Source organism: Balearica regulorum, chromosome 12 (assembly GCF_011004875.1).
Source record: "Balearica regulorum gibbericeps isolate bBalReg1 chromosome 12, bBalReg1.pri, whole genome shotgun sequence".
In the NCBI taxonomy this organism is placed as follows: Eukaryota; Metazoa; Chordata; class Aves; order Gruiformes; family Gruidae; genus Balearica; species Balearica regulorum.
This window is the reverse complement of record NC_046195.1, coordinates 14,132,934-14,159,548: the sequence shown is the minus strand read 5'-3', so window position 1 is coordinate 14,159,548 and position 26,615 is coordinate 14,132,934. Positions and strand designations below refer to the sequence as shown.

The 26,615-nt window shown below is 43.3% G+C and overlaps 1 protein-coding gene across 4 annotated transcripts in view; it reads left to right on the top strand.

Moving 5' to 3' along the window:
- CEMIP (cell migration inducing hyaluronidase 1) overlaps positions 1–25,188 on the top strand; it is a 116,694-nt gene extending 91,506 nt beyond the window's left edge. For all 4 annotated transcript variants that reach the window (XM_075764390.1, XM_075764387.1, XM_075764391.1 and 1 more), the window contains exons 15-29: positions 2,490–2,559; positions 3,415–3,543; positions 4,255–4,340; positions 7,136–7,267; positions 9,262–9,297; positions 9,389–9,544; positions 11,077–11,257; positions 12,976–13,191; positions 14,117–14,328; positions 14,792–14,977; positions 15,680–15,884; positions 16,708–16,794; positions 17,130–17,287; positions 20,355–20,455; positions 21,443–25,188. In XM_075764390.1, coding sequence (XP_075620505.1) covers positions 2,490–2,559; positions 3,415–3,543; positions 4,255–4,340; positions 7,136–7,267; positions 9,262–9,297; positions 9,389–9,544; positions 11,077–11,257; positions 12,976–13,191; positions 14,117–14,328; positions 14,792–14,977; positions 15,680–15,884; positions 16,708–16,794; positions 17,130–17,287; positions 20,355–20,455; positions 21,443–21,570 — 2,083 coding nt within the window. In that variant the 3' untranslated portion in view covers positions 21,571–25,188. The remainder of the gene's footprint in view (positions 1–2,489; positions 2,560–3,414; positions 3,544–4,254; positions 4,341–7,135; positions 7,268–9,261; positions 9,298–9,388; positions 9,545–11,076; positions 11,258–12,975; positions 13,192–14,116; positions 14,329–14,791; positions 14,978–15,679; positions 15,885–16,707; positions 16,795–17,129; positions 17,288–20,354; positions 20,456–21,442) is intronic.
- The last annotated feature ends 1,427 nt before the right edge of the window (positions 25,189–26,615 follow it).

Sequence of the window (26,615 nt, the reverse complement as noted above, 5' to 3'; positions counted from 1 at the left end):
CAGGTGAAGTATAGAAGAAACACAACCAGTCTGACCACACAGTTAAGCATTAGATTTTTCTGTTAGAGGAATTAATGGATTCTTCATTAGCAGTAATTTTTAAGCACAGGTTAGAGAAATGCCAGTCACAAATACTGTAGTTGTAGTTGACAGGGACATAAGGCAGGGTAGAGACTCACTGAGCTCCTGAAGGCCATTCTAGCCCTTCTTTCCATGATTTTCCAGCTGTTTTTCTGCCCAAACATCAAGGTGCACAACCTAGGAATATGATTTCATTGCTAATTACTCACTGTTCAGGGAACCTACTAATTTTGATGCTTATCAGGCAGCTAATTAGTTTTCTTTTTCTTTCCCTATGCCCCCAACTCTTCTTGAGATTGTACTGAACTCTTAAAGTAAAACCTGTGTGCTTAGCAGCTTGGCAAGCAGATCCCCAGCTGTAGTCCAGGGAGCGTAGCAAGTGCTCTGGAACAGATCTGTGGAACCACGTTGTTTTCAGAGTGTTTTCCATTAAAAGCTGGACTTCAAAGCTTGCCTTTAAGAGTTTAAAATCGATGGTGGATCATCTTGAGGACAAGACCCCTGTGCAACATAATGGGAGGTCTTCCATGGTGAAGATTTGTCTTGAGACCACAGAGCATTGGTGCTGTGTTGAAGCTACTAGGAGACAGGAACACTTCTGCCCATAGTCCAGATTTTTCTCCAGGATTTTATTCTGCTGTAGTTGGAGAGGGAGAAAAAAACCTACACTAAAAAAAAAAACAAAAAACCCGCTAAATTTCTGACCCACAAAAAGTCAATGACAAAGTCTCTGGAGCCAGACTTCCATCCTGAAAATGAGACAGTTAGAAGCTGACTGATGCCTAACAGTTAAAAATCTTCAGGGGATTTCTTTTATTTGGAAATACTCTCAGTCTGCTGGGACTGTATCAGTATCACCCATACTGTCCTCAGAACAAACTGGGGTTTTGTCCAAAGAAACATATTTTTAGCTTTTTACTTTGGCAAGGGAAAGAGATGAATTCATGCAATGCTCTTTTTCACATCTGTGTTTGTTTATAAATTACACTTAATATGTTCATTCATAAAACAAGAGTTAATCAGCCATTGTGCTCATTTTCCACTGATAATCCATTTAATAGTCAGAGGGACTTATTTTGTGTCGTTTAGAAGAGTCTTACATGAAAAAGCACTTGGAAGGATAGGTGGAGATCTAATGAAAAGGTCCTACAGTACTTTGATCTGCGCTGTCTTCCTTTATAAAAGAATTCATGGTCTGATCAGAGAAATAACTTATTTTGCACTGGGATCATCCAGCCTGCAAGTGCATGAGTACAGGAGCGCTACCCCTGGGGCAGCGGCCAAGGCACCCAGCGCAGGGACGAGGGATGAGCACCAGCTGTGGCTGCGTCGGCTTGGAAGAGGCAGGCAAGCAGCCGCTGCCAGAAATTAAGACAATAGGATTGTGCCAAATGACACAGTAACCTGCCCAATCCACGTGACTCTGAGGAATGGGATCGGGCTGAAAGACAGATCACTGTGGAAATATAATGTCCTTGCTCTTGCCTACACAGCAGGAGGTAGTCCATAAATAATCTCAAATTGTTTCTTTCAAGGCCAGACCCATGCCCAAAATAGAAAAAATTAGCTATGTTTCCACGATAAAGTCGCACAAATGGAACTTCATCTTAGGCCAGCAAAATCAGTTGGCCTAAAGCCTTCATGAAGTCCTTTATAGTAAGATTAAGAGACATAGGGGTACGTAGGTTCATCCCCTGTGGGAAGGCGAATCTCACCCAGCAAATTTAGGGAGCCTGTCTGCTGGGTCTAAGTGCTGGATGTTTTCCTCCCAAAGTTCACGTGCCTGTTGGTTATTGAATGCTGTATGTCACAGGATGGGCGGTGATGGATTGATCTTTCCTCCTTGATGGGAATCTTTCAATTAAGAGGTTTTTTATGTGCATTAGACAAATGGAGTCCTTTTGTCCCAAAATAAATGCATGGGAGGGTGGGAGCAAATAGAGTTAATGAATCACAGCAGCTCTTGGAAAAGGCAGGTACCGCGGTACGCTTGGAAAGCCTTTAAGAGGCAATTTGTTGGGTTCCTCGATTAGACAAGTCTCTAATGAACCTGAGGGCTCATTTGGGGGCAAAGTTCTTTTCTGTGACTTGTGCAACAACATGTTCACCTTATCATAAAACATGATTGACATCTGACAGCTTCATAGCAGGCTTGGAATTGCAGTTGAAATTCCTCATTTAATACTCGGGGTTTTAAAAGATAAGGCCATGCTCTCTGTCAAACTACAGAGGACAAATGTGGTATGAGAAGAGAAAGAAAAAAACCCCATTCTCTTTGCCCCCTAGGCAGGACCCCTTATCTGGGGAGTTATCTGCCCTGCCCGTACCGGGGCGGGGGGTTGATTGGTGACTCTGGTGTGTGCATGAAGTGTCATTTTCATGTTATTCTTTGTTTTCCTGACCTGCAGCGCCGTATCCACCTTCTGGATAGCCAACCCACACAACAACCTTATAAACTGTGCAGCTGCGGGATCTGAAGTGAGTGCAGAAGTTTCTTATTTGGTAACAGCTCAGACCGGTTACAGCCCTGCAAGGCTGAGGCTCTTGCTGGCATAAAACCTGCTTCTGTTACTCAGGCGTTTTTGAAACTGCTCAAGACATATATCAATGTGGCTAGTGCCGCCAAGAAAAAAAAAAATAATGCTTTTCCTTTTGCTCCACGCTTCTTGTCACTTGCTGTTTCTAGAGCTGGATGGCTTTAACAAGAATTCCCAGCTTTTGCACAATGTACAGCCTGAATAAATTAAAGAAATGTGACTGTGGAGTCCCAGTGAAGTCTTTGGCAATGATTCTGTTAATTGCAGTACAGTAACAGTGCTCTGAAATTTCAGTCAGCTCTAATGCTAATTCCACAGGAATTCTTGGTCACATCAGGAGCCTTTATTTTCCTACTAAGACAAATAAACAAGCAAACCAAGACTTACACAAAGACATGTGGTCTTTCCAAAGCTTCCAATCTAAGTACCTAGATTTGGGCTCCTAGATACATTTTTAGGCAACCAAATAAAAATGATTGGATTTTTAAGGTCCATGCATGCAGTGATAGGAGGACACCAGTGTGTGTGTGTGTGTGAGTGTGACGGATTTTGAAAGTCTCGCTTATAGCTTCAATATAGATGTGAAAGCTTAACTTAAGGCAAGATGCGGGAGTCTGAGTGTGAATGTGTGTGAAACTCTTTGCTGCCCATAGTTATACAGGTCAATGCTGTTAGCTGTGATTTGTCCTGAAATCTTCTGGCTTATGTCTTGTGACTTTACTTGACAAACCCTTGGGCTAATGTAGACCAGCAAAGAAGTTCAAGTAAAGGCTCAGATGTCCGTTCTCTTTCTCAGGAAACAGGCTTTTGGTTTGTTCTGCACCACGTGCCAACGGGGCCCTCCGCGGGCATGTATTCCCCCGGCTACTCGGAGCACATGCCGATGGGGAAATTCTCCAACAACCGTGCGCATTCCAACTACCGGGTGAGTCTGCACGCAACGGGAAGGCTGCCCTCGAAAAAATCACCATCTTCTCGCTCCAGCTCTTTGGGTCTGCAAGCTATTAATGCCTGTGCTTTCTGTTTCACTAAAAGTTACTGCAAGCTTGTTTGTGTCCGCAGATAAAGCAGCTCGCGTGCTGGCATGGGAGCTCTCGGAGTCAGCCAGCACTCGCTTCGCTTGGCTCTTGGGCATTCAGAGAGGCTCTTCCCTCTGCTCAGGCTGCTTCTGCACTCCTAAAATAGTGCCTCCAGAAGCATCTATTGGCAGCTTGTCTAATTAGAGACCTCAACTGCCAATGTTAGCAATTAACTGAACAGCTTCTAGAGGGATAAATACGGGCTGCTGTGTCTAATCACCTTCTCTTTACTTATTTACCCTTAGCATGCTGTATTGTGGGGCTGTGTGTTACTGTCACTGAGTGCTTTAGACTGCAGCAGGGCCTTTATGTGCATGGGGATACATCCATTTACACGAGAGGTGCAGTTTCTGGAAATTTGTGGCAATTTTTGGAGGGGGGTATATGCAAGTCTGGATGGTCCTGGCAGCCCTCTGTTTCACATGCTATTGACAGAAACAGTTATTAGGATCTTGCCAGTAACTTTGGCTTGGAACAGTTGGAGGTAGAGCCTGGAGATGGAAAGAACTGTACAATATAGAAATATACTGTAATAGCACATTTCTCTTTTCTTTTAGGCTGGAATGATCATCGATAACGGCGTTAAAACCACTCCAGCCTCCGCCAAGGACAAAAGACCTATCCTGACGTTGATTTCTGGGAGGTAAAGTGTTTTGCACAGTTTGGTTTGGAAAAGACTTCTCTATAGCACTGCCTGAAAACTATGAAATTGCTGTCAAGGAAGCTGACAAGAATCATTGCAATCTCTTTGGGGTGGCTTTTATTGAGGAAAGGTCTTCACTTAGATTTACCACTTTCTAACTTCATCTTCTCCATTCCCCTTCCTAAGGGACCCCAGCACCCACCCTTCTGGTTTTGTTCTTGCTCTTTAGCTCTGAGCTGAGCTGGCATGGATGTTACATCTGCTCTAGGGTGTTTCATTGACTTTTTTTTTTTTTTTTTTTAAGATAAGCAAGAAAATTAAATGCTGTCTGGTCAACAGCCCCACTGGGCAGAACTTGCTTCAAGGTTTCCCAGGACTAAGAAATTAAAGTATTTCCTGGGAATGCTGTTGATTTTCTTCATTCTTTTAGGACCTACTTGAAGAGGAAGTGCTTATGTGATGGAGCTCACAAATTCCTGTCTAGTTCCAAATGTGACACTGCAATAATAATTAAAATTAAATACACAGAGCGACACTTATCCCTGGTGCTGTGCACAGCCTATGCTGTGACATATGGAGTCATTCTGAAATACTGTAAACCTCTCTGTAGAGCATATTGTATCAGCAGACCTACCATGGTCTGGTGGCTTCTGAGAATCCCCACTCTTTCCCCAAAGCTGCCCCCAGCGAGGAGGCTGGTGGAGCCAGAGGGCTTCTTGCGGGCAGAGTGTAATAGCGTAAGGACCACACTTGCACCCTTTTATCTCATTAGTGGTTGAATCTGGCTCTTAATTTAGTTACCAACCCCAGGGAGAGAAAAGGACTTAAATATTCTCAAGTTTCATAGTTTTCTTTCCTGACAGACCAATCACCTCCAGTTGCACCCAACCTGCATTCTGCCACAACGGGGTTTCTTGACAGATGAAACCATGTAGGGAAGAGAAACCTGCTGAAAACCTCTGCTCAGCAGGGGAGAATGACAATTTTTTTCCTTTTCTCCTTTCCATCTCTAGGGTGTGGGTTACCTAGGTTGCTGTAGTCATGCACTGGGCAAGCATTGCAGGGGTGGGATCAGTCCTCCTCCCCAGGGGAACCCAGCCAGCAGCTCAGGTATCGGTTATCCTGTGATCCACATCACCCCAGGGCCCTGCCTAGCAGCCGATGCTAAAAGATGTTCAAAAGTGAATATTATTTACATTGTTTTAATTTTCAATTAACTGAAATTATTAATTCAATGATACAAGTAACTGCTACAAAAATAACTTATTAAGAGCAACCTGCTCTGCAAGTACCTCCAAATTCTCTTGGGAGCCTGATGCTGCTTTTCCATGTAGCTGAACACGTGCCTTGGGAAACTGCCTGCTGCCAGAGGCGCAGTAAGTGATTACAAAAGGCAATTTGTCCCTGGCCATACAAGGACAGGAATGACCCCTGGAAGCCAAGCAATTCATAATGCAGTCATGTTTATGCTCGGGGATTACCCACCAGCACAGGCTGCAGCTCAGATTATTTATACCATTTTCCACTTTTCATGTGTCAAGACTGAAAGACTGAATAAATGATTGTAGCTGGACTGGTTGGGGCAAACTCTGAGGCAGGCTGGACAGTTACAGAGTTGGAGACATTATTCTGCATTCAGTTACAGTATTAAATGTCTGAGTCAAATTCTGTACCCTGTAGTGTTCCTCCAGTTATACATGGATGTGAATGAAACTGGAATCCATCTCAAAATATCTGTATTTAACAATGTCTGAGGAGTTCACAAGGGCTGATACTAAATCTCTCTCTCAAAGCAAATTCGCAGTGATGAAGCTGCCAAAGCAATACTCATTTACTGGAACCCTATCAGCCTGATGCTCAGTTTTAGATTGATATGATGGCTTATTAAGCAAAGCAAAGCGCTATTGAATATCTGTTAGCGATTTGACAGCTTGGCCTCGCTACGCATTGGCGAGGCATGAATTTTAATTTCTGGACCATCCGTTGCTGGCACTGAGTTACTCATCTGTCAGGTTTTCTAAGCTGTGTAGTATGATGGAAGATGCTCCCTCAGTAGCAAAAGGGAGATCTGTGCCGCAGGACTGGGGAAATGACAGCTGAGCTCAGCATCACCACAGCGAGCCGGATCCTTGCTCAGATCCTGTGGCCCAAGCAGTGGCCAACAGGCAGCAGCTGAGGGCACACGTTGCTGCAGTTTCCACTTGTCTCTGCTGTTTTCCTATGTCAGGCCACTGTTTCATCATGCTTGAGAGCTTCAGTGTTAATAAATCTCGTACGTGTGTCCCGGGTAATGTATAGTGGGAATAGCGAAGAATATACTCTCCGCCCCTCTCCAAGATGTTTTAATTCCTTTCCACAGAATGGAAAATTTGGCAGCTGTACTCATAGCTGCAGTGTAGCCAAGGTGAGGAGATAAGAACGCTCAAAAGTGAAAACAAAAGGATATTTATCTAAATAGCAGGGATATGCTAAAGGATAACAGTAAGGGATTTAAAAGTATCTCAGACTTTTGGGAGCAATAATAAACTTTCCATGCTTTCAGCAATGTATCAGCAATACAATAACGGAAAGGTGAAAGGAAACTTGGAGCGGGTCTTTACAACTGCCTCGCCTGGACTGTCCTTCCCTTGGCAGTTGGGTCTGGCCATCGCTGCTTGACAAGGCACGCTGCTTGGATGGACTGTTGTCCCAAAGCTGTTCCTGAGTTAGCAGAAACCAGATGTTTAGCAGAGGAGTCGTGCACCGAGCAAGGCCGCCTTCCCTTGCCAACCTTTCTTCTCTCCTTCTGGTTACAGATACAGCCCACACAAAGATGCTGATCCTTTGAAGCCCAGGGAACCTGCAATAATTGAGCGGTTTATTGCCTACAAGAATCAGGATCACGGGGCCTGGCTGCGGGGTGGAGATGTGTGGCTGGACAACTGCCAGTGAGTTTTGCCTTATTTCAACTCTCAGAGTTCAGCCTGGTGTTTATGGCGAGCATAGCTGTGGTTCAGACTATTTATATCGCTTTGCACCTTTCATATGGCCAAGATTGAAATAAAGATGGAACGTTAAGTAAACACAGGCATTATTTTACACAAACAAAACCTGCTTTGTCTGAATAGAAGATCCTTCAGATTATTTCTCTATGTGATTCTGACCATTTCAAAAATGGACAAAAATACACACAGACGCACAGATGCAAGTAACTAAAAATAAACCTTAATTTTTTACATTAAAAATGAGGTGCTTTGAAAAGAAAGCAACAAAATCCACCACCTTCCCTGGCTAAGCCTGGTCACAGATCAGTTTTATGTGGTTCACTGTTATGCTGAATAAGCGAGTACTGACGAAGCAGACATAAAACTATGCATCATACCAGCAAGGGAGAGAGACGGGGCAAGTGCGTGTTGTGCTCTTTGAAGGCTGTTTCCTGCGTTGGTCAGAACAGATATTTGTTTTGCACTTTAAAACAGATGATCTTCTACAGTTTATTTTGCTGAGCCAGGCTCTTGATATCAACCTCAATGAAGAAAGAGGAGAAAATGGAAAAAAACTACGAGGCATATCGTGCTAACCATAGTAGGAATAGCTGTCACGCCATTATCTGTCCAGTTCCCAGCCAGAGCTGCCTTACCTTCAAGTGACCCAAACCTCTTAAAGCAACCAGTGGTATGAACTGGCTCTAGCTACCAGTCAGGTTGGCAAGAATGAGACTGTAGCAGAACAGTCAGGAACGTAATATTGAGTAACACAGTTTGTGATTCTTATGAGCTTATGAATCAGAAGTATCTAGCACACTTCCATAGCCAGCAAGAGTTGTCTTTGCAGATCACGTCATTTAGACATTTGTGTTGCTTATGGAGTAAATGTAGCGTATGGAGGTTGCTAAAAGACTGAGTACTTCATCAGTTTCCAGCAGCAAACCTATAAGAGCATGTGAATTTGAGGAAGCAGCCATCAAAGTGTAATTGTCTTTATAGCACAGCAATTTCCATTTCTGTTGCTACAGAAAGACTTATGTATTACATTAACAAAACGAATGTTAATGTGGCATGCAGTGTATAAACTGCGGTGTGCGTTTATGGGTCTGGAGAAAGCACAGGGGAGGCGATAGCATGTAAAGGACTGCCACCTACAGACAGAGCCAGCACAAAGCTGGGCTTTGCTCTGCTGCAGGATACCTGCTGCTGGTTTTGCTGACATCACTGATGGAAGTGTTAAGAGTGACGTGGATGTGAAGATACCATCAAGACTTACTCAAACTATCATATTAATTGTAGCCTTCCTACAAGCAGGAGTCATGGACAGACAGTTGTGATTTATCTCATCTAAAAGCTTTGGAATTTCAGCAAAATGGGTGGACATGTTAATTTTTTTTTTATTTATTTATTTTTTTTTTTAATAAGGAAGATCTGATTTCTGTCTTCCTGTTGATGAAAGAGAAGCCAAAATTCTCTGCTTTTATAACATTTCCTCTTGCAAAGTTATTTCACGGAAGCGGTATGTGATACATGAACACAGAGCACAGAGGTGTGCATAGGGCAAAGCACTATTAAATAATAAAAGCTAGTTGGAGTGAGAGATAAGCATGATCTTTTTACCTAACAGTGAAAAGAGCGTGGTCATTAGACACAAGGGAAAATCTTTATCAGACAAGTAAACTATGCCCAGTAATTACTGGCTTAACCTCAGCTTCAAGCAATCAGGTGCGTGTCTGCTGCTTCATATGATCTGCATATGCTGCAAGATGTGCCAAAAAACATCTTCCAAAACTGGACAGGGAACAAATCTGGAAAAGCCAGAGCCTCTCCATGAGCACTGTTCAGTACGTAAACTCTGCTGGCCTCCAACTCATTGGTTTGGTTATTTTAGTTTGGCATGATAAAACAAAGCAAACCCAAACCTCTTCTGAAGCATCTTTCTCTTCTCTTTGCAGGTTTGCTGACAACGGCATTGGCCTGACCTTGGCGAGGTAAGTGTGGTGCAGGTTGTGCTGCAGCCTGGGACGCAGCTGGTGGGGATGGGCGTGAGCAGCCCCTTCACCTCGGGCCCTTCCTTCCTAGCGGTGGGACTTTCCCTCATGATGATGGCTCAAAGCAAGAAATCAAGAACAGCCTGTTTGTTGGCGAGAGTGGAAACCTGGGCACTGAGACGATGGACAACGAGATCTGGGGACCTGGAGGTCTGGATCACAGAGGAAGGACCCTGCCCATCGGCCCGTAAGTTCCGCTCAGCACATCAAAGCACCCTCTGTTCCCGCTCGCAGTGCAAACTCCAGCCCAGTGTGGTTTCTTCAGTGCTGTTCAATTTAATAACCATTACATGAAAACAATTTAGTTTCACGTCTCCTGATCCCAAAGTCCTCACTGTGCAGCTGCTGCTGGCAGGTACATACTTGCAGGCTGCCAAGACAGCATCAAACTCCTCTTTCCTTCCCCCTCCTCTTTGCAAACAGACTTCAGAAGACAGCAAGAGGACTGTGTGCTCGCTGGGCACCTCTGTCTATGTGGTCAGCGGTGGCTGAGCAATGTGGTCCTGGTCTCCGTCCAGGTCAGCTGCCAGGAAATCTCGTAGAAGCCTTTCCCTGGGCTTGGACTGGCCCAGATGTGGTCATAGATGTCCTCAGAGCTGCTATTACTACTGCTGCTGTGCTACAGGAATTTGATGCCTTTGTTAATTAGTTTCAAAAAGGCCAGTGAACTTCATGTGTGGCCTTTTCCGAGACCTTAGTCCTACAGATAGTTTGCAAGTGCAATAATGTTTTGTTGTTATTCCTAAAAACATAGTTTTCCTAACAGTAGCCCTACTGTGAACAAACAGCTCAGCTGGGGTTTTTTGCCATATTATATGCCTCAACTTTCCTTCTCACTAGCGATACAGGAGGCTTATTATTAACTACAGTAATAATGAAAACCCACTCTGCTATGACTCCCCTTCCAATATACCTTACGTATATGTTTGTGAGCATATCTCATCTTGTGTGTTGTGTGCAGAAACTCAGAGGGAGAGAACAAGTGCACAGGAGCAGGCAAGTCTTATCTAAGGGAAACCATTCGTATGAAGAAGGGATCGAATTTACTTATCATAAGTGAAATTTGAAACATCTTATCTTATCCTTTTAAGGATTTTAAGCATCTCGTTCACTTAATCGGTGTGAAAAATGGTGTCTTCTTTACCTTGCAGATGATATCAGAAAAGGCTGTTAATAAAGGTTAATTATTCTGCTCCTTCACCTCTTTTCAACCCTATAGGTTGTAAGACCTTTCCTTGTTTTAAAACCCATTTTTTATTGCAGTTGAGTTGCACTGTTTCTCTACAAGTTCCTTTGAAAGATGCGGTGGGACTTATTTTAGCCCTACTTGGCCCAAGGAGTCTGCACGGCTGTGATGAGTTTCAGGTTTCACTGCTGCAGAACTCATTTCTGGTGGCAAACATGAATTTATTCATTTTTAGGTCAATGCTTTGGCATTGCTGTAAGTTCCTTCCCTTGAGGAGCACAGACCAAATAAAGATGATCTGTTCAGACATGAGAGAACTTGAGCGGAACTTGCAAGGACAGGAGAACTTCACAGACCTAAAAAGGAGGGAAATCCCTTCTCTTCCAAAATAGGAACTCAGGAGTCATCACTCCTGAGAAATGAAAGCAGCTGAGAAACAAGTACTGTGGGACTGTACATGTCTAGAATACGTTCTCATCCTCATGATAATGTATCATGACCCAGTCTCTCTGTCTCCTCCAAATGCATTTTAGGGATTTTCCCATTCGAGGAATTCAGTTCTACGATGGACCGATCAACGTCCAGAACTGCACCTTCCGCAAATTCGCTGCCCTGGATGGCCGGCACACGAGTGCCCTGGCTTTCCGGCTCAATAATGCCTGGCAGAGCTGTCCCAACAACAACGTCACTGACATCCATTTTGAAGACGTGCCTGTGAGTTGTCCCTCCCAGCAAAGCCTTTCCCAGTTGGCTTAGAGATAGGGTTGTGGGCAAAAAGGGTGGAGCAGACTTTGGGAGAAAGCATGAGAGCTTCAGGAGGTTGCCCATCATCTTTGCCAGAAGTTTAACAAAGAGGGAGGCAGCTAAGAAAGAGAAAATTGCATGGGAGAAATGACAAGAAAATCTGTTTCTCTGACAGGTTTGCAGCAAACCAGAAGCAGGCATCAGTTTCAAAAAAAATAGTGACATTCAAGTGGAAATAATTTCCATTTCTGTGTGTCTCAGAAACTGTTGAAGTAGGGAGAAGAATCTGCCCCTTATTTTCAACAGCAGTATAATATTAAAGCAACAACAGAGGGAAGTCTGTTGTGGAAGATCTAACACCTACCAGCAGAAAATACTGATTTTGGGAAACAGCCAGTGAAACTAAGCTGATGCTGGGTAATTCTGCAGCCCTGCACACAGGGTACTGCACACAGGGTAATTCCATGGACTCTAGTTCTGCAGACACAATTGAGAGCCAGACCCAGCCAAAAAAGGGTCTGCCAACTTTGAATTACAGTATGAACTTCTGGGCGCTAGTCTGAACCCGTCCTGGGGTCTGTGCTTTTGAGTTATTTTTGTATTTGCTTGCACAAATATGTGCTAACTGGTTTGCTGAGGTTCACTTCTAGCAGCTGTTAAATCCAACTGCCAAACATTACAAACAAATAAATAAATAAAGTGGTTGGGACTGAAATTATTTGGGTTGCTTAACTTTCAGAAAATTAGCAGGCTTGCTCACATGTCAGGAAAAGTGCTGACTGGTGATCCTTGTGCCAAATGGGATGGGAAAGGCAAAATTGCCCTAAAAGTGTTGGTGGGTCACTCTCTCACATTGCATCAGGCAGGCTGGTGACATGACGTTTATTTGTGCTGGATAAAAACGCAAATCTGAAGTTGCCTGAGCAGCCATTTCCCAGGGGAGGTTGCTGATTGTTCCCAGCATCAGTGTGACTTCATGTGGCTTTGGAACCTTAAAAATATATTAGCAGACAATGAGTGAAGCAGCTCTAGTGAAATCATCCCGTCTCCTGAACCTTCCTCCAGAATTTTAAACCAAACCTTCCCAAAACTGAGGCTGAAATTCTGGTTGTTTTAGCCTTTCCCCCATGGTCAGCAGGGAAATCTGTGTCTGCTCTGTCTGACAAATCAAACACACCTTTTAAGTTTGTGACCCAGCTCTACACTGACTTCAGACTTAACGAAGAGGCAGTGTGCAGGCGAAGGAGAGACAAGCCTAATATTCCTGTACGAAATGACAATGATGTTCCTGCCAACTAACAAACCCAATGATTTTGTTGCTTCCATTTTTGGATGCTCAGTTTCAGAAGCTCATAAGTGGTATCTCAGAGGACCTGCAGTCCCAGACTTCATCTGGAGTCATGGTGCCTCAGAGCCATTGAACATCAAGCCTACAATATCTCAAGCTGAGCAGCCAAAATCTGTGGCCTTTTAGAGAATGGTGATGTTAGGGCATTCACAGATTTCTTCATGCACAAGTGGACCCACAAACCCAACACTATTTCTTGTCCAAGCTATTTTCCAATGCCAAATAAAGTCAGAAAATGGGTTCTTTGAGCCACTCTAGTGACCATAGCCATCCTTTGCTCAATACTGTAAGTGAGGAATTCCTTTCTGGAGATGTAAATGTGTTTCACTGTTTTCCTTAGATTACCTCAAGGGTCTTCTTTGGAGAACCTGGACCCTGGTTCAATGATCTGGATATGGATGGTGACAAAACATCAGTTTTTCATGACGTAGATGGTTCTGTGTCCGAATATCCAGGCTCGTACCTGATAAAAGAAGATAACTGGTTAATCAAGCACCCTGACTGCATTGACGTGCCTGACTGGAGAGGTTCCATCTGCAGTGGACACTTTGCACAGGTAAAGCTGCTTAACTTGCAGTTTCATTATCGCTTTATTTTATTTTAAGTTTCCTGGCACTGTAAAGGTTGAATTTTAGTAATGGACTTTCTTCAGGGTGCTCAGGGTTTATTTATCTGCATGTCTGCACAGGTGGTTTTGAACATGAGGATACTGTGGTACATTTTCAGATACTTTGGCCTTGACTGTTAAGAGCTCTACCAACTCCTGCCTGAAGTCCCCTAAGAGCTCCATGACCATTAACAGATTAATATTAATAAATCTATGGGCTCTCAGCTAGTTATTTTTCCTTGATTTATGGAGGGAAGTGTTGCCCACAGTGTTACGGGAAATGTGCTGAGGAGTTGAAATTAGACTTAAGCTCTCATGATCTTTCATCCTGTTGTGTAACCACCAAACCATTCTTCCTACCACACGAGCTCCGAGTGCTGCTGCCTTCAGAGAGTCCTCACTTTTCTCTGATGTGTAGTGCCTGTTTTTGTCTTAGGTGTTGCAACTGTTGTTTTTTTTCCATGTAGTGCCACTAAAGCCAATTTGTAACCACTGAGCTGGTTTTCCTGCTTCTGAAATCCAGACAGAAGGCTCCTTGTTCAGTAGAAGTCAGATGTCTGAGGTAGATACCGTCGCACTGCTGAGGGTTGCCACTAACACTGTGAAATACTTCAGCCCTAATGCAGGCTTGTTTGAAGCCTTGACTGGCACGTACTCTTGAACTCAGTGGATGAGGAAATGATCCTTCTTTTTTTTTTCTGAAAACAGTTTACTTTGTTGAAAAGGAAGCCTAAGAAATTGAACATAAGTGTATGGCGTACAGGTCACTGCTGAAGTCACAGGCCTCACACCAGTTCACACCTATTGAGTAGCTATGCCAGTAATGTTTTACTGTCAATCATTAAACCCTTGGTGATCTTTTTTTTTCATCTAGTTATACATACAAGCATACAAGCCAGCCAACCTGAAAATGAAAATAATAAAAAATGACTACCACAATCACCCACTCTACTTGGAAGGGGCTTTGAGCAAAAGCACTCATTACCAGCAATATCAGCCAGTTGTAACTCTGAGGAAAGGCTACACCATCCACTGGGACAAGACAGCCCCTGAAGAGCTGGCCATATGGCTCATCAACTTCAACAAGTGAGTGATCCGACTGAATTCCAACATTCCAGCCCAATAATGTAACTGCACATTTTTAATGGGTGAGGTCATTGCCTTGTGAGCTCTTCCAAAATGAACGTGCTGTTCCAGGAAGTCCATTGAGTTCACCATTTGACATCTCAGATTCCTGTTTCCTCCCCCAGGGAAGCCCTACAAGATAACACGGTTCATTTTTAGAAGCCTAGAGCTAATTCATTCCTGGTGCATGGAAGTCACAGGTGTAGAAGTCAGGAGCAGATCTGACCCACGTTGCTTAACTAACCCATGGTTGTTATGTGTAATTTACATTGCATTGATTCATCCCAAACCGTTACAATTTTAACTGGCCAGGAAAAAATTAAGTTACATTTCAGAGTGAATTATTTAGTTTGGCTTCTAGCATGCCCAGGAAAATAATAGTCATGTGTCAGCTTGTTATAATGTTGGTCTTTGATATTTTTAGGAACGACTGGATCCAAGTAGGGTTTTGCTATCCTAAAGGGACGACATTTTCCATTCTCTCAGACATCCACAATCGTCTCTTGAAGAAAACATACAAAACTGGAACCTTCTATAGAACCTCTCAGATGGAGAAACTGGAGCACAGATACCCTAGCAAAGGTTACTACTACTGGGATGAGGACACTGGGTAAGGAAGCAGGCCTTGCCGATTTGGACACCACTTTGAGAAAGCTGCTGGTATCGTGAGCAGTTTGGCTAATGCCATTAGCAGGGATCACAACAAAACCAGCAAGTCTTTCTGGGAATGTGACCAGCGTTTAATTTTCCTGGGACTCCCACAGCTGCCAGTCATTCATAGCCTCTGCTGCACTGCCAATTGCTCTGGGAACTGCTTTGCCAAGTGAATACAAATTAGAAAAAATAGACAAAAGCAAAGTGCAGACCATGAAACTGAACTGGAGACACACCCAACCCTTTTCGTTTTGAACAGCAACCATTTATAAACACCACGACAGGGATGCACAGGAGCTAAGAGTGTAAAGCCTTTTAAAGAATTAAAATAATGGGAAAGAAAGAAAGAAAGACTTAAAATACAAAGCATGTATTTCTACGTAAATGTATCATTATAAAATGGAGCTCAAAGGGAGTTCAGGTGTCATCTAATTTCTCTCTCTTAATCTCCCTGACCTCCCCAAACCATTTCTGAGATGTGTGTCCCCTTTTATTTGCATGTGGTATGTTGAACGCTATAAAATGCAGACATCGGCACTGTGTGTTTGCAACACATGTTATTGCAAAGTGTTAGGAAGGAGTCCACCAAAACTGGGAGTTAGTAATTTTTTGCACAGAAGTCTCAAGGATGCCGTTCACTTTTCTCTCCTACCTGCAGGCTGCTTTTTCTGAAACTCAAAGCCCAAAATGAGAAGGAAAAATTTGCTTTCTGCTCTGTCAAGGGCTGTGAACGAATAAGGATCAAAGCTGTGATTCCAAAGACAGCTGGCGTCAGTGACTGTGAAGCCATGGCCTATCCCAAGTACATTGAGACACCAATAGTAGAAGTGCCAATGCCTAAGAAGCTCTCCAGCGCACAACTGGTAAAGCAGTTTGTTTCTTATCACAGAATTATCGCCAGTGCAAATCTGTAGTTCTGGCACATATTGTGCCCACAGACATAGAGAGACTTTGTACCAGGTTCAGTATATCCTGTGCCTAATTTTCTGAAATTGTTCAGGCAAGTGAAATAATATCAACCAGATGGTTGCACGTGCAGAGAGCACAGGTGCTGGAAGGAGAGAGCCACCCAAGACTTTGGTTAAAGTTGGATACTTAAGTCTTTTGGTGCTCTGTTGTGATGTGCTGTGCTTAAAAGCACAGGGTGAAAACCGATGAGCTGGAAGCCAGGTTGGTCCAGGGGATGTAATTCTGGAGAGACACAAGGTTCCTCGCCTGGCCTCCAGCTCCTCCAGGCTGCAAGAGCAGCAGTGTCAGAGAGGGGACTGCATAGTTGAGTGTCTCGTTCATATAATGCCCAACAGTCTTCTACATCCAATCCACTCTGGTTCTGAGGGAGGGAGGGGGATATATCTATTTTTTTTTGTTTTTTTCACTCATCACCCTTGAAGCGGGAATGCATAGCAAAGCCTCAGAGAATGATGTGTCAGCTCTGCAAAGTGAGAATGACTTATACCCTGCCATTTGGTGAAACAATTTAAATGCTGACAGGATGAACAGAGAGGTTGCCATTGTGCCCAGTCTGATTAGCAATGTAATTTGCCAAGTCGGTGCTTATTATGTAGCTTTCTTGCTGATTAAATTTCAAGGTGTACAATGCTTTCTGAAAATGCAGCATTCAAGTAATGGACATCCTTGGTAGAAAACCTCTTTTCTCTCCTTTTTTGTTTGTTTTTTTGTAAACAGAAGACTAAGGACCACCTACTAGAAGTGAAAATAGAAACTTACAAGAAGCAGTACTTCCACCTAAAGGATGACTTTGCATACATTGAGGTGAGCAGGTCCTCTCAGTGAACCTTATGGGACCAAATTCTAAGATACTTGCTTCACTTGCTTCATTTTTATGGAAAACTTGCTTATGAAGTTACCAGGTCACTTCTGCTTTGTATTTTGAAAAAAAAGAAAAGAAAAGAAAAAAAAAAAAAAAAAAAGGCTGTAACTTCCCCTGACTAGTCAAAATGCAGGACAGCTTGACCTCAGAGATCTGGAATTCTGCCCTTTGATATAAAGAGCAGTCCAATGACTCAAGACTATGAGTGCTTCTTAAAAGGTGGTTGATTGCAATTGTGTTACTATGATAGATGAAGAATATTTTTCCCCCCGCACAGGTTGACGGTGTCAGGTTTTTCCTCACTGATGAGGGTATCCAACTGGTTGTGATTGATGGACATCACGGAAAAGTTGTTGATCGAGTAACATTCAAAAACTCAATTCTACAAGGAATCCCAGCACAGATAGAAAATTATGTCAACAACATCAAAGATCAGTGAGTAAATAACTTGGTGTTACTAAGGTGCAATGTACAAGAATGGTGTACAACACTCATCTTTTTCTTGGTTTTTGTCACCCAGCGTGGGCCAGACTGACAGGATAACAATGTGCTTTTGCACCGACTCCAATAGAGTCCAAATGTGAGCGGGACATGCAGGCAGCAGAAGGATGCAGACTCTGTGATTTAGGAACTGATCGAGCTCCAGATAAACTGCAGAGCTACATTTGATTAATAAACTGCAGATCTACATTTATGTTGTGGGTTACAGACAAACTGCAGACTTAAATTCACAAAGCACTTATTGGTACAGATGTACACAGTTTACATTTTTCTATCACCTGCATACTCTCTCAAATGGCAGAAAATTCCACTAATAAAACACATCCCTCTTTGCACATGTTCCCTGCCCAGACCTAGGGGCCGGATGCTTTTATTTTTTAAGTATGGGCAGCCAGAAATGCAGAGTTTTGCAAGTGGGTGGTAAGTAGCCAACACGTGTTCCTACATCCTGGAGGACAGTGGTTTTGTCTGCTGGAATAGGGATGGGAACACCACCAGAAACCTTTATACCAAAGGGGTTGTTCTCATATTAGTTTGTGGAGTGCTATTGGGAAAGGAATATATTTCATTGTTATTAAATCTATTTGGATTTGAAATCTAATAGGTAACATTTAATACAAATAAGATTGCTTTGTTGATGAATCATCTGAAATAGCTGTGGGCAGATCGACAGGATATTGTTCTGGCATTTATTCTCGAGATTTGGGGGAAGTATCAGCACAGTGCCACGCAGGTGGATACAGATGTGTTTCTGCTGTCTTAAATAATTCTGAAGGTTGCATAAAACCACATCAAACAGTTACTGCAGAGAAGCATAGTCATTGCTCACTTTTCTGTCATAAAAAAAATAGGAGGGCTTTTCAGAAAGGCCATCATCCTCCTTTGCAAAAAGTCCAATCTCAATCCTGGCTAAATCCAGCTCCTGGATTCTTTCTTACTTAAGAAGATTGAATTGTAATTAGACTTCAGGTAGATTTAAGTCTTTCTAAGACTCATTGTCTTCTCTGGATGAGTGTTGGGACAGGATTAGGGTTAGGATTAGGATTAGGATTAGGATTAGGACTGGAAGTTGACCCAACATGGTCAGCACCTCTCAGGTCTCACTCAGCTGTGTCTTTGCAAGGAGTGAACCCCCAAATTATTGTTCTTCTTTCACCAAAAGTTTTCCCAGCCCATCCCCTGCAAGCCTTTCCGATTTGATCAGGCACGGCCTTCAGCCACAGCCATGAGACATCTTTCATCCGTTTGCTGGGTGAAAGTGGTGTTTGGATTCAGATGTGGACACCGTGCAGATGGCAGGACCATACAGCCAGCAGCGTCTTGTCACCTCTCCCCACCATTAGCTGGAGCTCAAACTGTACAGGGAGATGGTGCTAACTGAGGGGAAGGGGCCCCACCAGCCTCGCCAGCCGCTCATGAAGAGACTGCTAGAACAGCTTTTAGGTTTATGGATTTGGGGATGCAGGAAGAGGTGTTTCTAGCAAGGACAAGCCTCTGTTCATTTAAGCAACTCTCTGCAGGCCAAATTCCTTTTTTTTTTTTTTTTTTTTTAATAAATCCACTTTTCTGATGAGTTTCCCAGGGATAAGAAAACATCTGGTGAATTTAGTTTAAACTTGCATAGCAGGAAAGGCTTAATAGAAAGGAATGATTTTGGTGTACTGAAGAAAGAAAAAAGAGGTGATTCAGCATTTGCAAAGTACTCAAAACCAACCTGCCAGCTCAATCCACTCTCGTAAGCACTGGAGTATTTTAACACCTCAGATTTATCCTAGGAAAAGTCCTGATGACTCTTAACTCTTCTGCTTCTCGTGTTCCTCTGCCACCACCCATTGCTATTTTCCCCTGAACAGTTCCAGTTCCAGCTGAGGTGTTAAGATCTAACTGCTGCACTCAGTAGCTCAGGGCTTGAGCTCTGCAGGAGCTGTTGCCTAATTAATTTTAGTGACTTGTGTCTGCCCTGATGCAGGAAAGCAGCCCCAGCAAGGCTGTCATTCGGCAGGATTGCAAATGCCGTTTGAGTCAGGGAAGTTTCATTCATGGAAACCCGGCAAAGTGAAATGAAATAATTTCATCTAAGCAAGTGTTTGCTTAATTACTCTGTCATGCAGCTTTAATTAGGAGCTGACCAAAGATGGCATCCCAGCCCCGCTGAACTTAATAGCAGAACTTAACTGAACTTACTGGAGCGCAGGTCTTTCTCCATACGCTTTGACGTGACCTTTGGACGTGTTCGTGCATCTTGTAGCAAGTAATGAGCTTAACTTCACTGAGTTTCCTGTGCTTCTCCCCAGAAAAGTCTCACTATATGAGGATACCTTCATGTTTAATTAGGGTTTTTATTCTACCCTTTTAGAATTAAGCCTAGGCAGTTATCGACTTCTACCCAAGCATTTACAGGTTTGCATTAGCTTAATGCACTTACCTCGTGTCTTTTGTTTATCACTTGGCATTTGTAGAAGACTCAGAGAATTTTGAGGTGAAACACAGAATATGCAAATAGGTGGCAATAATAACAACAACAACAACAACAATAATAATAACAAGAACAACAATACACACTGAAAATTAAGGAGAAGCATCAGGCCAGCAAAAATCTCCAAGAAGTTAATTCTTCAGGCTCTATCCTGGTAATGATACAAGAACAATAAAGTATATGAGACTTGCTCGGAGCATCCCAGGGAGAGTATGTTCCTTTCTGAGCAAAGCAGGATGGAACTGCTGATTGGAAACATTTAAATCATTCTAGAAAACAGTGTTTAAAAAAAAAAAAAGCAGTTACTTCTGTTGGCTTCTTAATGGGGTTTGCATGATTGGAAAAGTGAATATATGACTAAGCTGTTGAAAAGCTCTGACAAAAGCCATTAAAGCAGAAACCACCGTCGTTCATGGGTGTCTCTGAGTCACACAGGCAGGAGTTACCAGTGCTCAGACGGACAAGCGAGGAAGCTAGGAATGTGTTCTGACTTCATCTGTTTATAAATGACTGTGTTTCCTTCAGCTCTATCGTGCTGGTGACATCTAAAGGAAGATTCATTTCAAGAGGACCATGGACTAAAGTACTGGAGAAACTTGGAGCAGAAGAGGGTTTTAGGTTAAAAGGTAAACACGTTTTAAAAATGCAATTCTGCACCCCTTTGATCTATTCCCCTCCCACAGTTCCAGTAAAGGGACCTTTCTTCCTTCTTCCAAACGTTGCCTTGCTTGTTTCTATCAGCATGTGCTCAAACATCCTGGGATCAGTCATTATTTATTCAGTAAGGTTGTATCCACTGCAGCTTCGGATAACAGCACTCAGTTTAATACTGCAGATGGAAAAAGTGCTCTGGCAGTTGTTCTAAGATGGAAAGAATTCTGGGGGTTTGATTTTCCAGAATAATTTTAAATAAAAAGACATTTTAACAATAGGAATATTGGACTTTTTTCCCCACTAAATGCCCCCAAACAGGATTTTTTACTTGTCTGAACTTATTTTTTAGCTGGATTTATCTTGAAACAAAATTATGACTTGATGGCACAAAGCGTATTGATTTGAAAGTATCATGTATTGCACTAAAATATTGCTCTACTGTGCATGCTGCTCTGATCAGCTCTGTGAGGTTTTGGCACGCTTTCCTCTGTGTGTTATACTCCCTGACACAGGTCTTGTCTGTGGTCCTGGCCCTCATCATCCCACCACCTTCCACACGCAGGAAAGGGGTTTGAGTACAACCGTCGTGCAGTTAATGGTAGTTCAATAGGTAGCTCAAGCTGCCTGAGAGGACGGGTTTTTCCTTCTCTCTTTCTCCTCTCCTATGTATCACACATTAATTAGTGGAAGTATACAACATGTAAATAAAATTTTGATTAAGCTTCATGAGAAAAGTATTTCTTTAATACCTGGAGAATGCATAATTGGCCAAGTTTGTGTGCACATGCGTGCTGCTGTCCACCTGCATCCATCCAGCTGTTGGGTGTAGCTACGCATGTGGGTGTTTTTCTGCTGCCGCCTCGACACACTCCTTGACAGTTGGACTTGAGGATCTTAGAGGTCTTTTCCAACCTTAATGATTCTGTGATGATGTTTAATGTATTTGCTCTGATTTGCAGAAAAAATGGCTTTTGTCGGATTCAAAGGCAGCTTCCGCCCTGTCTGGGTGAAGTTGGTCACTAATGAGGACTCAGCTAAAATCTTTCAAGCACTGCCAGTTCCTGTGGTGAAGAAAATGAAATTATGAGGACACACTGCTCTGCCTTCTGGCTGCCAGCACTGCCCCCGTGGGATGGACTACTGACTGCTCACCACAGGCACCTTGCCAGCCTACTCTGAGGTGTAGCATTTTGTTGTTGTTGTTGTTGTTCAAAAAGAAATCTTACTGTAAGTAGCTAGAGTGGCCACGTGTGACAGAAAAGCCTTCCTCTGTGATCAGCATATGTTCTGTGATCACCAGCTCCTCGCCGGTTGACTTGCTCACCGATGCCGTGTTGACTCCCATGTTACTAAGCAAGGTTTGACCCATTTTACAAGGTGCTGGTTTTATCGGCACCCCTGTGACGGATTAACTTATGTGCTGCCTCTTGAAGGGGGAGTTCCAGGTCTGAAGGCCATCGAGGATTACTGGTTTTACCGGCCTCTAAGGTTGTCCAAACATTATTTTTTTTCCATGCTGTAACTAGCTGCTCACATAAACGTGGAATGCCAGTTCAAAGTCTGGTTGAAAATCTAAGATAGAAAGAGTGTATTTGAATGAATCCCTAGATGCTGGGAAACCTACTGGACAGTAAGAATTTATCCTAAAGCTTTTATGACGTTTGATCAAGCTCTTTGGGATCTGTGTTGTACATGCTAACTCACGGCACATAGTTGGGGAAGAAACGAGAGGAGGAGAAGATAAAACATGCCTGCTGAGACTGATGAAACCACATCTTTCTGCTTGCTCAGAAAACTGCGTTTCTCCTATGGATCAAGGGTTTTTAATAGTGGTTACTCAAATGGGAAGTTTTCCTTCAACCAGCAGCTGTAGGCTAGAAGGAAAGCAATGTCAATTAGCACATACATTTTCTCTGCCTTTCCTATATAGTCCCTCCATACAATAATGTTCAGGATCAGTCTGGAGGGTTTATGGTAGCCAGTGAAAGAGAGCATCCTGTTCAAGGTTTCCAGTTTTTAACTGGGAATACTGGAACTCACTTTATTCAGCCTCAAAGAGAATGAACAGACTTTCTAGGGAGGTCAGAGAGACTGCTCTGCTGTGTGTTGCTTTCTGATCCTGTCCTCAGGCTTAAGGGTATAAGTGTCTTGGTCCTCCTGGAAGAGTTAAATGAAATCTGGATGGAAGATGACAGAGGTCTTACCAGGTAGCTGCAGAATTAGAGTGGGAATCCCCATACACTAGTTGGATGTCTTGTGCCTCCTTTCCCCCTTCTCTTCTTCAAAGCAGTATCTGGGTAATGAAGGCAGATTAGTGCAAATCAGGACTCCTCCGGGGACATCTCTTGAAGCTGGGAAATGAAACATTATCTTGTAAAACATTGTAAGCACCTCTCATGTTCAGTGATATATCTGTCTGCTGCTCAGAAATGCCATGAAGGCATTTCTGGAGCCTGTGGCTATTCTAGGAAATATAAGAGGGGGAGGGGGGAATAAAAGATAGGATGAAGAGCTTTTCAAAGCACATAGAATGTCAATTTTGCCAATAATATCTGGATTTGTTTCCCCACTTAGTGTCTGCCTGTCCCCATTGCTACAGAAATTATTCTAGTTGCTGATGGTTAGTTCATTTTCCTCTGTTTTAATTAGAGCTTGTGTAATTAAGTTGCTTTTTCCACAGTAGCCAAAATGCTATCGTGCAGCTAAAATGAAAGAGCAACCATTTTATGTGTCATTCCAAAGGCTGGGCAGGTGTTGCACTCAATAAACCTGGTTTAGATCAATTGCTCTGAAAGTCAAAGCAACCATGAGCAAAATTCAGATAAATAATACTGTGGGTTACATTCCCCTCAAGCCTCTCCTGGGTTTTGAAACTGGAAATGTTCTTTTCAGTCTTACTATATAGTTGTTTTGAACTTGCTGAATGTCATGTGTAATGCATTTAGAAAAAAAAAAAAAAAAAAAAAAGAAAGAAGAGCCAAGCTTTCTCTCCCTTGCTTCTCAACAAGTGTCTGTTAATGAATGCTCTTTAGGCATTTATGCCCTTTCCAGAATGAATGGGCAACACCTGTAAAAGGCAAGTAAGGCATTTCCCCCCCCCCCCCCCCAAGTCTTATGATGGTTAGGGGATTTCACAAACTATTCCTTGAAAAAGTCAGTCTCACTTGTGGTTCAACCGTGATTATCCAAACGTCATTTATTGGACAGTCTCTGATAGCCAAAACAGAACCAGATCCCTAGGTCGAGCAAATAATAGACTAAAAAAAAGTTCCTTGAGTAAATTAGTCTGGATTAGCCAAACTTCGTCACTGCTCTGAGGCAATTCTGTTGATATCATTGCACTGGAGTTGGTGGAACACACTTGCTTCCAAGAGATGGACCAAAGCAGGAGCATTTCTTTCACGAGCACTTGCCAAACAGTGGGCAGGAAGGCTGGGCTTGGAAGGGACCTGGTTTGGGATTTGGCTTTGTACACCCCCCGGGGCAGGGGTGCCCTCCGTGGTGCCCTGCTTCGCTGGGCCACCAGCCGGTTCTCTTCTCCTGCTCTCTGTAAGCGTGTGGATGCCCGGCAGGATTGTGCCAGGTGGGTCGATCCCCTAGACTGGTTTGTTCGGCTTCCACAAGCACGCTGCCTTTGTGCTAAAGCGTAGCTTCTGATTTTACATGTTTGGGAGTTCTCAGGGTGAAATTGTAAGACTTGGCTCTGGGAAAACCTTTTTCTTTTTTTTTTTCCTAAAAAAAAAAAAAATCTCATCTTACTCAGAGAAGAAAACTTCTAAGCAGCTTATTCTATCATGCAAAGCTTGTCACATGGGGCCTGTTTTGCAGCTAGGGTGGGTCTCACGCTGGGAACATGGAGTAGGGGATCGCTGCAGTCTGTAAGCCTGAGGGATAATAGAGCATCGTCGCCGTGTAATGGGGCAGACACTCCTGTGAAATGCAAAGGGCTCCCATCCACCTTTACGGGATCAAGCCAGTGTGTTGCTCTGACGACAGAACGAAGCCTAATACCACCGCCAGTCAGCAATAGTTTTGTGCCATATGATTACTTTTTAATCTTTGACTGTTCTAGAGGTTGCACGTGCACATTTTGACTAGAGAATTACCTGACTGCTTGTTCTTTGTACGTCCTTTTAACAGTCCCTGCAAAAGCTGCAGTTACCCTCTTTGTAAGGTTTTATTACTGCAAATGTTTCCATGTTTGCCTACGCAGTTGCCATTGGTAGAGTGGGTTTTTTTGATTGCATTTTGTTTGTCTGTCTGTTTGTTTGGATGTTTGGGTTTTTTTGCCTCTGTTCAAATGCTTGTTTTACCTGTCGCCGAAATAGCTGGTCCTTTTTCGGAGTTAGATGTTTGTACATTTTCTTATAGACTTTCCAATGAAAAAAGATATATTTTCTATTAATTTATTACAATGGCACTAAGACAACTAAATTGCAGACATATGAAGCATTTTTACTGGAGTTTAGCATTGTCCAGGTTGTTAAGGAGGTCGGCAATATGTCTTTTCGGATAATCTGCTTTGCACTTGAAAGCTCTCTATGTCCGCAGACCGTGGTAATGCATTGACTGTCTGGTTTATGATGACAAGAGCTCTTGGGATGTTGGTTCCCACAGATTGTGGCTTACAACTGAAATAACACGTAGTTGTTTGGAGTACACAATGTTTATCAAAATAAATATTCAATGCAAATTTCTTATATTATTTTTGCCTCTTTAGTGTCTCTGTAACAACGAACCAACGTTTGCTGGATGCGCACACACACACAGCCACACAAAATTTGTGTCTCGTCTGAGAGAAAGGCACACAGTTCTCTACTTATTTCAGAAGACAAAACCCCAGGGGCCAAACCGCCCGTGCGTGCCTTTGCTGGCCAGTCTGCACAGACGGCAGCACGTTCCGCTGCCTGCCCGGCCACGCTTGCAGGATCCCAGATGGGAAGGGAAGGGGATGGGAGCGGGACAGGGGATGGTACAGTGGGCAGACACGGGAAAGGGCTCTATCTGGGGCGGGTGGGGGACTACTAGTAGGTTAAAACAAAAATCTTGTTCCCATGTTCACAAAACTTTTTTTCATTGAACAGGGTGAACATGGAATAAAAATATATATGGAAATAAATAATATATAAAACATATAAAGTTTTTGTAGTTTGCAGCTATTAAGGCTTATAGGAATTTCACTATTGGGTCAAATATGACTTTAACTGTAAATTTATCACCCTGGGATGGTGCCAGCTGAGCAGACTTTGCTATAAAACATTTTGGAGGCTCCAGCACTGGAGTGGGATTTTTTTGGTGGCAGCAATCAGCATTTCTAACATCCAAGCACATATTTTTTTAATCGAGTATCAAAATAGCAGCTAGTACATTAGAGGAGATCACCCACCTAATGCCTCCAGGCCAGGAAACCAAAAAACGCACCCTGCCTACTCATCTCAGATTGAATTTACTGATATATTGGACTTTTGCAGATTAACTCCGGGGGGGGGGGGGGGGGAAGGAAAAAAAGCTGAATATCAAGGCAGAAATCTCACTCCACACCACCAATGTAGGGAAAAAATGAACCATCTATTTAATAGTGCGATAAGCTCAAAGCCTTCCAAGGGGAGAGCTACAGAGGCTGCCCGGGGGCAGGGGCAGAGCTGGGCTTTAGCCTCTGCCTGCGACGTGACACGGGGGGCACCCGGGGGGCACAGGCAGGTCCCAGGCACCCAGCTGGGAGCTGCTCCCGGGGCAGAGCCTGCAGAGATGCCCAGGGTGGGCAGGCCAGGAGGCATTGTGCACGCACTCATACACACAGCTTATACATACACCTAGACATGTCTTATACATGCATAGACACATACACACAGCTTTTATATATGTACATACACATATATACAGCTTATACATACACATATACATTTTTTTATATACACACGTGTACATATATACACACGCGCACATGCATATGCATACGCACACATCTCATATATATGTGGGTTTTTTTTTTTTTAATATATATGTGTATATATATACACACTCCGCACCCCCCCCCCCCCCCCCCCCCCCCCCCCATATCTTACACACAGACTCTTTTACATTATTACATTGTTGATTTTGGGATGGGGTCAAAGGGAGGTGTGAAGAGGG